The sequence below is a fragment of the Camelus ferus genome, chromosome 10 (genome assembly GCF_009834535.1).
Source record: "Camelus ferus isolate YT-003-E chromosome 10, BCGSAC_Cfer_1.0, whole genome shotgun sequence".
Taxonomy (NCBI): Eukaryota; Metazoa; Chordata; class Mammalia; order Artiodactyla; family Camelidae; genus Camelus; species Camelus ferus.
Window position 1 is genome coordinate 64,904,359 of NC_045705.1, and position 12,036 is coordinate 64,916,394.

Sequence of the window (12,036 nt, forward strand, 5' to 3'; positions counted from 1 at the left end):
ATAGCTGGGAGGGGCGGAAACGGCGAACTTGCTGGAACTTCTCGTGCTCTCCGTAGCAGAGGTCTGATAGGATCACGCGCTGCTCCCGGAAGCATCTTGGCAGGAAATTGCTAGGACGCAGGCTCAGTGGTTTTGGCTGAGACAAACCTGCAGCTGCTACAAATCATGTACAGTAAAAATTATATGTAAAACATCTGCAACGCAGGGACCTTCCTTAAATGCAAAATAAATATTTTACTCCCACACAGGTGACTGACATTGTCTCCCGCCCCTCGTTTTCGGTTAAGAACAGAAATGCTGCCCCAACCCGTAAACTATGCCCAGCAAAACGGCGGCATCCTACTGGTGCACGCAAACAAGCTCCGCCTATTCGCGAGCGCACCAGTGATCCAGCCTCAAACGCAAATAAGCCGAGCGTGTTGGAAGCTCCGCCTCTGCGCGCGCCGCCCACGCCTGCCCAGTGACGGCAGGAGGCCTGGGCGGCCGAGGCTTCGCTTTCTGCAGGGTTTGGTCATAACGCCTCACGTCAGGCCCCGCCTTCAGCCTCAGCCGGGAGGCGGAAGTGAGAGCTGGGGCGGGGCGAGGCCGGGAGGGGGCGGGGCAATTGTGGCTTCAGGGTCTGGCATGTCGCTGGCGTGGTTTTGCATTCTGGGAAGTAGAACGCGTCCGGTGGTCTCCCGGGCGACTGCCGTTGAGTGTGCGGCAGCGGCGGGAGCCAGAAGGTGCCTGGAAGGGGGCCTAGAGTGGGCGTTTCGTGGGGTCCGCGGTTTCAGAAGCGCTGCTGCAGCCATGGCCCCGATCAAGGTGACCGCTGACTCGGCCAGGCCTGATACCTCCCACCTTCCCCCCACCTCCTCCGGACTGTTTCCCTAGCGTCCTCCATCCCGCTTGTCTGGGCGAGAGTCATCCTCTTTCTTGCCCTCCTGACCCTTCCCCGCCGCCCTAGAGGCTCCCCTCGCCGTCTGTCTCCTTCATCCCCTCCACCAGACCCCGTGGTTACAACGTTGTCGCCAATTTTAGGGGCCCCGTGCCGCATCTCCTGGAACAGCCCGCAAGGCTCTCGGGCCTTCCACTCGTAGACGGCATCCATTCTGGGACACCGTGTGATGGGTCTCCACCATTTTCAGGCGATTGAGTACCAAGGCTTCCTTCGCCTTATGGAACCACCTCCTTTGCCCTTTTCAGTCCCTATAGTGCCCTCCTCCGTACCGTCCCGCTCGCTTTTGTCGTGTTATTGGGCATCACTCTCACCCCATATTCTGAAACAGCTGTTGTCTCTTAGAGCCCTGTTTTGTCTCCCCCATTGCAGTCCACCCATGGCTAATTCCCACCCTTCTGAGTCTTTCACCCCTCTCATCTTATGGAAACATCCCCAGCTCCTTCCCTCGCTGTGCCACACTCTTCTGAGACCCTCTCCTCCTTCTGCTTCATCCTACAACCAACTGCTGGGTTTCTCAGAGACTCTCCCCTCGCCCCTGACTTTCCTCTCTTGTCCACCTCCTCTGGCCCCATGAAGCCTCACGCACTCCCAGGTAGACTGGTCCCTTCCCCTTCAAGAGATTCCTTCTTTTATTCTTTACCTTCTGGATGTAGCAACCTGCACCTCCCTCCTCAACTTTCCCACCTTCTGCCACCCTCCCTTTTTCTCTTCCTGAGGGCGGGACTCTCAGCTGAGGCCAGGGTCCCCTCCCTCGGTGTTGTCAGGGCCTCCTCCTGTTCATTTTCCCCACTCCTTTCCTGTAACTCAGCTTGTTTACTCAACCCCTTGCGACACCCGGGGAGGCCTTCTCTCCCTTTTTCTGTTTTCAATAACTGGCTCTTAAGAGGAATGGGGCCACCTCCAAACCTGGAGAATGTTGGGTAACCAGGTGATTGTGGGGTAGGGAGCTCTGGAAGCTCTGACAGGGTTGGACTTTCTTGGCTCCACCCGACCAAGCAGAACTACCAGGTCCTCTGGGCTTCCACCATCGCCACCCCCTGCCCACCCGCCCATGCTGCTCTTCTCTTGGCCTCCTGCCCCACTCCTTACCTTGGCGTCATTCCTTCTAGGTGGGAGATGCCATCCCATCGGTGGTGGTGTTTGAGGGGGAGCCTGGGAACAAGGTGAACCTGGCAGAGCTATTCAAGGGCAAGAAGGGGGTGCTGTTTGGAGTCCCTGGGGCCTTTACCCCTGGCTGTTCCAAGGTGAGGCCCGCCCCTCTGGGGCTCAGCAGTTGGGACTTTGTGTACATGTTTGTGTCATTTGTTAGCCCTCTACGTTGTCCTGGGGCAGCTTATACCAAGGTACAATGTAGATGATGTGACAGTTAAAAGAGCATATCTATTTAAAAAAAAATAAGGCTGTGAACAGGTACCAGGTATGTAAGACAAAAGGTTGATGCAATGAAATCCATCACTCTCATTGATCCTGCTGGGTGACAGGCACTGGAAGGGACTTGGAACTCGGGTAAATGGGACATAGTCCTGCCCCATGGGAAGTTCATGGTCTTGGCCAAGGAACACTTAAATTTAGATCCAAGCTTCCTAGTGGCCAAGGCAAAAAGGAACTGTAGCTTACACAGTTATTGTCTGATCAAAACTGTTGTAAGAGAGGTGAGGAGGGCCTGGGGATGAAGGGTAGGCTGAGGAGCAGAGGCATTTATCCCTTTGTTGACCCTGTTTCCCCCTCCCCAGACCCACCTGCCAGGGTTTGTGGAGCAGGCCGGAGCTCTGAAGGCCAAGGGCATCCAGGTGGTGGCATGTTTGAGTGTTAATGATGTTTTCGTGACCAAAGAATGGGGACGAGCCCACAACACGGAAGGCAAGGTGAGGTGTGGGTCCTGCAGGGGATCAGGGGCCAAGCAGGAGATTTTTCATGTGACTTTTACTTTCTCCTTAGGTTCAGCTCCTGGCTGACCCCACTGGGGCCTTTGGGAAGGTGAGTGCACCCCCCATCCTCCACCTGCAGGGTGGTTCTTGTGTTGGGCCCTGGAAGTAGGGACTTGGAGGGACATGGCCAATGTGGGCAGCAGCCAGGGGTCTTGGCGTATTCTGGGGGTTCCTGACCCTGTCCTCTGCCTCTCCTTTCAGGAGACAGATTTGTTACTAGATGATTCATTGGTGTCCCTCTTTGGGAATCGACGGCTCAAGAGGTAAAAGTAGGAGAGTCCCCGTGGGGTTCCCCCGACCTAGCCTGTTTCCATTCCCAGCCTCTAGGCCCAGGCTGTTGCAACTGGCCTGGCCCTTCTTTCTGGCAGGTTCTCCATGGTGATAGAGGATGGCATAGTGAAGTCCTTGAATGTGGAGCCCGATGGCACAGGCCTCACCTGCAGCCTGGCCCCCAACATCATCTCACAGCTCTGAGGCCTCAGGCCCAGAAGTGCTCCTTCCACATTCCCTATTTACCTACCCACCCCTGGGCAGGGGGCCCTAACCCAGCCTCAACTGTGGCCACCCAGTTGGAACCTCGGCCAGATTTCTGCAATAAACACTTCTGGTTTATGTCTGTCTCTTTGATTTTGAATTGCTGCTTTGTCCAGGGCCATTTCTCATGACAGGCAGGCTGTGAGGGTAGTGGGCAGGGGCAGATGGGGAGACTAACAGGGGACCCTGATTTAACTTAGGAGTCAGAGAAGGCCTCTTATGAAGCATCAGTCTGCAAGCTGAGAAAAGGCCAGTGGTCTGAAGAGTAAGGGAGGAGCAGTCATGCAGAGGGAGCATGTCTGGAAAGGCCCTAGGCAGCCCTGAACTTGGTTCACCCCCATGACCTTTGCATGTGATGTCTGAGTGATGGCTGATCTCATTTTGACCACAGACCTCAGGGTAGGCATTTGGGCTCCAGTCATCGCCCCCAACATGGACCAAACCCAAGCCTCATCATTCTTTAAAACTCTGCTGAACCCCTTCTGGGAGCACCCACATCCCAAGAAGGGCCCCTGGTGCCTTGGGACCATCTGACTGGCAGAAAGGACTTCATTGGTGGAGGCAGTGCTGGTTCAGTCCAGGGAGGTGGTTCCCCGGGAGAGGAGTCTAGGTGAGCTGTGGGGGAGATGATGCTCATGAGGCCTGAGCAGCAGTCGGTGAACTGTGGGGTGCGGAGGGTCAGGGGGGCCAGCAGGGGTTGGGCTGAGGATCATTGCTGCCTGCGGGCCCTGCCCTTGCCCTCTGCCTCTTGTCCCTGGGAAGCCATGTGTTTCAGCAGCAGCAGGTGGTGATTATTAGACCCCTGCTGTGTTTAGGCGCTCACAGTCTAAGGGAGGCAGATGCTTGAGGTATAGTAAAACTCCTTGGCACCATCCTGTGGGGTGTGAACTGTACTGCCCTGTTAGACCCCAGAGAGGGTAAGTAAGTAGGCCTGGCTCATTCAGCCACTTAAGAGTTCGGATTTGAGCCAATCAGTTGGCCCCTGGGAGCTTTACTCACACATAGCTGCCTGCTGTGTGCTCTGTCAGCACCAGGCCCTGAGGGGCCCTCCCTGCCCTGCCTGGCCATCTGCTGGGGCTCGGGCAGGTTCAGAGCTGGCTAGGGCAGGCTGCACTCATTCAGGGCTTCCAGAGAAAGTCAAGGAGGGGCCTCTTGGAGGACATGGCCCTTGAGATAGTGGGACTGGTGCTCTGGCAGAGGGAACGATATGGAGGGTGGAACAGCCCAAGTTGCTGCAGGAAGTAGAGCTGCTGAGAGTTTGCCAGGAGGGCAAGGGCCTTTTAAGACCTAAGCTGCTTACCTTTCACCCTGCCAGTGCCTTAGGCCAGTAAAGAATTTCTGCAGGGAAGTGACAGGTCAGATTCCCACCTGGGCTCCTGTGCAGAGGTAGAGTTGAAGTGGGGTGGGTGGGAGGCAGGGGAGAGGCCAGGTGGGCAGCGCAGGAAAGGACTGATGACCAGGTGAGTGATGGCCAGGAGGTGGAGGCTGTGACGAGGGAACTGTTGGGTGCTGGAAGGAAGGGTGAGTCCAGGGGGCCACTTGGCTGGAGGGCTAAGGGGCTGGGTGGTTGGGGTGGTGTCCATGTGGTTGGGCTCTGAGCAGAGGGGTCAGCTTCCTTGGAGGGGTCATGGGCTGGGGCAGGGAAGGGGGTTTCCCAAGCCCTTGTAACCTGCCTCTGGGTCCCAGCACTCTCCTGGACTTGAAGGCAGGAAGGTCCTTACTTTCCCAGACATTATCCCTCTTAATCCTCTGGTCATATAAAGGAGGAAACTGAGGCATATGTAGAGTTTCCCCCATAGTCACCTGTGTGCACACCAGTGAGTGGTCTTGAGCCCCCTGAGAGCCCAGGTAGAGGGAGTGACTGAGTCCGCAGCTGGGTTCTCAGAGCCTTGTGTCTGCCAGTGTAGATGGCGGGTCAAATGGGCTCCCCACGGGCTGGCACCCTTCTTCTGCTTCCCTGCAGACCTTGTGCCACCCAGCAGCTCCTCACTATCAGCGCAAGTCCAGGTTCCATCCTTGCTACTCAGCTCCTGTTCCCTCCACTCCTGGCCTCACATCTGGGCTGGCTGAGGTCCAGTGAGTCCTCGGAGAGGAAGTGTCCCCTCCAGGGTCCTGTTGCCACTGGCTGGGCCTTTAGGGCATGATGAGGGGGCTTCCAGGGCTGGGGTGGTCCTTTTGGACAGCATGATGGGAGTTAGGTACAGGTGCAGGTGGGCCTTTGGCCTCAGTGACCCTGGCTGCTGTCCATAAGCCTCAGCTTGCTGGGGTGGGGGTGTCCTGTGAAGCTGCTTCAGGTGCTGGAAGGCCCGAGATCGGCCATCATGTGGCAAGAGTTCTAGCCTGTGACACCTCCTCCAGGGCAGAGGTCAGGTTTTAGGCCTATAGATAAGGGCAGGCCAGGCCATGGCAACCTGGACCAGCAAGTTCTGGAGGCCTGGGGCTACACTTAGCAGAGCGGTGACATGACATTCCTGGGCTGTTGGTGGCCAAAGGGCCAACATTAAAACCAATCAACCAACTCCCCACCCCCAAACATCCACCTAACATATCCATAAATAAAATGTCCTGACCAGCCCAAGGCTGCAGCAACTATACCTAGGAGGCAAAGGATTTGACTTAGCATCAGCGCTTCTGGGCCTTTTCTGGGTCAAGAATTCCTTTGAAGTGTTGAGAAGAGCAATGCCCCTTTCCTTTGAACACATGCCCTGCACTGGGACACCTAAGGAACTGGGAAGATCTCTCCAGGGGGAATCTTTCTCATCTCTTGCAGAATCAAACCTGAGCTTCTGAGAGAATGAGAGGGTGGAAGGGGTCCCCCATTTCTGGCCTACATTAGGATGGGGCTGCAGCCATGCAGGCACCGTGCCTGAGAGCACTGGAGGCTACTGGCCCCAAGAGAACACACCCCGCTGGTCCTGGTTGGGGTTTGGCTACCCAGGCATCAAGGAGTGACAGCGTAGAAAGTATGTGTGTGTGTGTCTCTTTTAGAGAAGTTTGGGTAACATCTGTGTGAATGCACAGATTCTTAGCATTAATAAACACGTATATCAATCTGTTTTGCTATTAATATTTGCATCAACTCTCCCTGCTTGAGCTGGGGATCATATTTTTATACTTAACACAGGTAAGGTGCCCTGCTCAAGGTGGGGAACAGAGGAAATACTCAAACGTGTTTTGGGAGGGAGTGAAAAAGTGAAGGGAGGGAGAGAGAAAGCTCTCCAGCTTCCCAGATATTGGTTCCCATCATTTCAGCATAAACTTGACCATAGTGGTTCTGAATTAGAACTAGATTTGCCTGAGAGGGATGTAAATACCAGGGACTTAATACAGAGGCTTAGCTCACAGACATGCAGTAGGAAGGTTGATAATCTAGGGCTAGTATGGCAGCTGTATGATTATTAGAGACCCCTGCTCCTTCTGTCTTGCCACTCTGCCATTTTAAACATGTGACTTCTACCTCACAATCCAATGTGGCTGCTTGAATTCCAGCCGTCACAGCCAAAGTCCAGCCAGCAGGAAGGAGGAAATGGGGAATCGGAGATAAAAGGCCCATACCAGCTGTCTCTGAAGAGGGTTTTCTGGAACCTGCCCTGTATCATTTCCGCTTAAATCTTGTTGGCCAGAAGTTAGTCACATGATCATAGTAGCAGCCAGAGACGCTGGGAAACATCGACTTTATTCCAGGGTGCCATGTGTCTAAAAAGTCAGGGGTACTATTACCAAACAAGAAAGGGAGAAAGGATATTGGGTGGACAACAAGCAGTGTGGGCCACCTGAGGGGATTGCCTCTGAGCAGAAGAAACTTTGCGGGGGTGCTCCAGGGCCTCCCAAGGGACAATGTCACTTCCCTGCTACTCCCATCAGCCTTGGCAGGAGCACATACTAAGTTGTCTCAGATCCTTGTGTGATTGCCTCATATCCTCAAGCTCTGTCCCTGCAACTTTAGTCTCCACCGTCACCCTGATTCCTTAGCTTGTGGGTTCTCCAAGCTCTGGCCTCTTCAGCATCTCCCTGACAATGTTCACAATGGGATGCCCCTCCCTTTCCTATTCCTGCCCAAGTGACTCTACCTTGGAGGCTCCAGGTCAATCCCATTTGCTGAGGACAACAGCCCATTTCCAGTCCCTTCTCTGAACAAGTCTATGTGGGTTACACTCTCAGCTTTATCAAAGACAGAGTTTCTTTGACATATAATTCACCCTTCAAAAGTGAACAATTCAGTGGTCTGTAGTCTATTCACCAAGTTGTGCAACTATCACCACTACAAAGATGGATTTTTAAAAAAGTGATATTTAGTATATCTTTATTTATTGGCCATTTAATTTTCTTTTTTTGTTTGTTTGTTTTATTGGGGGAGGGTAATTAGGTTTATTTATGTATTTCCATTTGGAGGAGGTACTGGAGATTGAACCCAGGACCTCACGCATGCTAAGCATGCACTCTACCACTTGAACTATAACCTCCCCCTAAGATGGATTTTTTAATCTCAGTGATTTCTCCCAGGATGAATCTGCTTGTCTCTTCTGAGCATTGCGATGCACGTGTGCACGTCCTCATGTAGCTGTGAAAGTATGTTCAGGTTCTCTGGGGTTGCACAAGACCCCCACAGTCACATCAGCATCTTGCATCCAGCAGCTGTTTGATGAGAGTCATCTCTGCAACAGGCACTGTGCGGGGCCCTGGCGACAGAGCAGTGCATGTGCGGGGCACCGGCCCTGGCGGCGCCTCTGCAGGGCACTACTTCAGTAGTGTTCTCCCAGAGCGGGCAGTGCCTGCGTAGCTCTGGTTCCCACCTCGATGTGCTCACAGTTTAGTGGGGGCGCCAGACTCCAGGTGAGCCCTTGTAAAGAGTGTGGTGAAACTATGACGACCAGAAAGAAGCACAGGTTGGTCGTTTAGGGTATTACAGAACCCTACCCACTACCCTACCCTACCGTGGCGGGGTTGGGGGTGGTGGGAGGGAGAAAAGGACTTCCGGCTGTGGCTGAGAAATGAATAGGCGAGAGCCGAGTGAGCAGAGGTGGAAAGGGTGTTCCAGGTGGTGGGAATAGCCTGTGCTAAGGCCTAAAGTTGAGGCAGACAGGAGAGGTCAGGACTGAGCTGCCCAGGGGAGGGCAAAACAGGGATTCTGACCACGCTGCACAGCACGGGTGGGTTCCCTGGGTGGACACTGAGTGTCTCCAGGATTTGGCTAGGGGCAGCTCCAGATACATTTCTATTTTTGTTTCCTCTTGGGCTTCTTCCTTGGAGCATGTTCCCAAATGGTAAGAATGCTGGGTCAAAGGGCACCGGCGGTTTTACTGGTGTCTAGGAACTCTGAGGCTGTTTTAAGGGCCGTTGTGGATGTGTGCATGTGCCCCTCTCCCCACAGTGTGCCAGCCCCAGTTTTACCTTCTGGATTTATTTTTTTGCTCGCTTAATGGATATTTAATGGTACCTCGGAGCTGTCTTTGATATGTGTGTCATTAATTATGGGGGAGGCTGGCAACCTCGGGGCTTGGCACTGGTCTCCCCGTGCTTGCTAACTGGGCTCTGGGCTCCAGCCCTTCCCTCCCGCTGTGACAAGGCAGTGGGTACCAGGGGGAAGATGCAGCTCTCAGAGCGAGCCTGAGGACTTGCGTTTACTCTCAGTTGCCCTCCTTATCCCCATGCCCCTCTGAGCCTCACTCTCCTCATCTCTGAAACAGGAATTCATTTGTTCAAAGACATTAATTCGGCGGCCTTCTGTGTCGTGGCTCTACCATTTCCTGGCTGTGTGGCCTTAAGTGAGTGACTTAACCTCTCTGTGTTAAGTCTCTTCATCATAAAAGGCGACGATGATCACAGCCCCTATATTCTACGGCTGTGGAGGGGATTGAGTGATTAATACACGTGAAGGACAGAGCCGGCAAGGGCAAGGGGTCAGCATATGTTGGCGCTCTCATGGTCTCCGGGGCCTGGCCTGCAGCCCTGGATGACCCCACAGCATTCCTGTCATCATGGAGCTCCCACTCTAGTGGGGAGCAGACGAAGCGAACAAGGGAAGCTTCAGAGCAGAATAAGACTACAAGGGAAGAAGGACTGGGGTCTCCTTTAGAAAGGGAAAATCTTTTTTGAGACAGAGGCCATTAGGCAAACCAGTAGGGAGAGAAGCAGCTGGATGGGGGTAGAGCGAGGGTGTGCGCGGAGGTGGGCTAGAGAGGGTGTTACTGGTTGGGGAGCAACAAGTGCAGAGGTGCCTAGGGCAGGAGAGAGACTGACGAAGCTGGTCCGGAGATGGTGTGCGGCAGAGGAAGTGGGGGTGTGCAAGTGCAAGTCCATGGTGAGCTGGGGTCGCTCTGCTGGGCCTCGGAGGAGGTCAGGGTGAAAGGCTTTTTTTAAAACTTCTATTTTTATTTTAATTTTTTTTTCATTTGGGTGGGGAAGGGGTGGTGTGTTTATTTTATTTAAATAGAGGTACTGGGGATTGAACCTAGGACCTCGTGCATGCTAAGCATGCTCTCTGCCACTGAGCTCTACCCTTCCCTAATTTTAATTTTGTAATTTTTAGTTTATTTTTAGGGAGAGAGGGTAGGTAATTAGGTTTATTTACTTATTTATTTTTAATGGAGGTACTGGGGATTGAACCCAGGACCTCTGGCATGCTAAGCACACGCTCCACCAGTGAGCTATACCCTACCCTTGAGAGGCTGCAACTTGATTCAAAGTACAGGGAAGAATCACTGAAGGGTTTTAAGCAGGGAAGGGTTACGAGCCAGTCAGTATTTCTGAACGACTCCTGGAGGCCACTGGGAGAAGGATTGGTGCCAGGGTGCCAGTCTTGGCAAGAGGCTTAGGGCCAGGCAGGGCCCTCCGGAGCATGGGGGCGCCCTGAGGAGAGCAGGAAGGGAGAGCTGACCGAGTGTCAGGTAGTCGGGGCTGGGCTCTGCCATGTCCTCTCAGTGCTGGGTCCCAGGCCTTGTAGGCCGCACCCTGAGTCCCCGGGCAGCTGGCCCGGCACTTGGCAGATGGCCCTGGGCCCCACCCTCCCTGGCTCCGGCTTCCCACTGCCTTCTCCCACCTGGGCAGCTCGTTTGGGCCGCTGTGCTGGGCCTTTCCGCTCTTGCCCTACTCTGGCTATTTCCACCCCCAAATGGTGGGTAGGAAAATCACCCCTTCTCAGACACTTGGATGGGGAAGAAGGAGTCCCTCAGACCCAACACCAGAGGGTCAGGCGCCCAGAAGTTCCCAGAGCTGTTTTTTGATTTTAGTTCTTGAGCCTGGGGCCCTGAACCATCTGGTTAGGGAGCTGGGCCCCAGGCAAGCCACTGGGGTACTAGGCAGGGCACGGGGCCCACTGCAGGCAGGGAGAAAAAGCCATTCTCTGACATAGCTCTGGTTGGTCCTGGGCACCGGCTGAACCCAGCTGCCACCTGCCCTGGCCTTCCTGGACTCTACTTCCTGGAGCCCCAGTACCCTCCTGCCTCTGGCCTTTTAGGGGTTGGACCAGGGCTAGAGAATTCAAAGCCAGAAGGAAACTGGGAGATGAAATCTTTGCTACTCCCACCCTGTGCCGACGGGGAAGGTGAACCCTGAGCGGGAAGATTGCTGGGACACGGTGGCAGTTGATGACATTGTCCATTTGTTTGTCTGTCTTTCTCTGCTCCTTGCCTGTCTCCTGGTGTTCCCCATGTTGGCAGCAGTGGGCACCAACGCTCCTTAAAAACTTCCAGAAAAAGATACCTGAGAAGGGCGGTCATTATGGCACTGGAGTAATAGCAAAAGATGCAGATAGTTAAAGTCTTTGTTACCCAGAGACAGCTGAATAGATGATGGGAGAGCAGCACAGTAGAATGCTACGTAGCCCTTAAAAAGGCCAAGGCCAATGGTTCGGAACAGAAATGAAGCAGACGGTGGACTGTACTTGGGTGTGGTTGCATCTACCTGTTATAGACGGACATGGGAGCTGCAGCTCAGGAAGGACACAGAAAATGCCAATGAGGGGCTGGGGACTTGGGGTTGGGAGACTTGATTTTTTTCTCTATATTTTTAAGCACCTTGACTTTTTTTTTTTTTTTTTTTTTTTTGGTGGGAGGAGGTAATTAGGTTTATTTATTAATTTTAAATTTTATTTCTCTCTCTCTTTTTTTAGTGGAGGTACTGGGTATTGAACCCAGGACCTCATGCATGCTAAGCAGGTCCTCTGCCACTGAGCTGTACCCTACCCCCTATTTTATTTTATTTATTTACTTATTTTGTTTTTACCCTACCCCCTCTTGACTTCTTTTAATCATGCATCTGAAAAATGTTTTAAAGGAAAAATCTAGCCTAAGGAGAGGGACCACTGCCAGCCTCTGATGAACATCCCTCAACAGCTAACTGAGCCCTGAAATCCAGAAATCCCAGGAGCTCTGTGTCAGCTGGTGAGGGAGCCCTTCCCCCACCTCCTCCCTCCCCTTCGAGCCTCCTTGGGCCTGACTCAGCTGAACCAAGTCGCAGAACCAGATTGAGAGACTGAGGTGTAGCCTGGCATGTCTGGAGTGACCAATGTGACAGCAATCGGCAAGAGCAATGGGGCAACACAGCCCCTGCCTCTGAGGAGGCTGGAGGAAGAGTATGACTCAGTTGAGCAAGGCAGGGGCCCTCAGGTGCCAGGAGGTGAGGCCTCGTCACCAC

At 53.7% G+C, this 12,036-nt stretch overlaps 1 protein-coding gene across 2 annotated transcripts; it reads left to right on the plus strand.

Annotated features, from left to right (window-relative positions):
* The first annotated feature begins 571 nt into the window (after positions 1 to 571).
* PRDX5 (peroxiredoxin 5) lies at positions 572 to 3,488 on the plus strand. 2 transcript variants are annotated; one of them, XM_032489711.1, is made up of 6 exons: positions 579 to 804; positions 2,050 to 2,184; positions 2,674 to 2,805; positions 2,879 to 2,917; positions 3,070 to 3,131; positions 3,237 to 3,488. In XM_032489711.1, exons 1-6 carry the CDS (start codon positions 625 to 627, stop codon positions 3,340 to 3,342), a joined length of 654 nt encoding a protein of 217 aa, XP_032345602.1. In that variant the 5' UTR covers positions 579 to 624; the 3' UTR covers positions 3,343 to 3,488. The 2 variants fall into 2 exon arrangements, with proteins under 2 accessions (XP_032345603.1, XP_032345602.1); XM_032489712.1 differs by lacking the exon at positions 2,050 to 2,184 and having other exon boundaries at positions 572 to 804; positions 3,237 to 3,486.
* The last annotated feature ends 8,548 nt before the right edge of the window (positions 3,489 to 12,036 follow it).

Excerpts from the sequence above, each read along its gene's own strand:
- PRDX5 (XM_032489711.1), top strand. The coding sequence starts at position 625 with ATGTCGCTGGCGTGGTTTTGCATTCTGGGAAGTAGAACGCGTCCGGTG. Across the intron at positions 805-2,049 it reads CAGCCATGGCCCCGATCAAG|GTGGGAGATGCCATCCCATC; the intron begins GTGACCGCTGAC and ends CATTCCTTCTAG. Across the intron at positions 2,918-3,069 it reads CCACTGGGGCCTTTGGGAAG|GAGACAGATTTGTTACTAGA; the intron begins GTGAGTGCACCC and ends CTCTCCTTTCAG.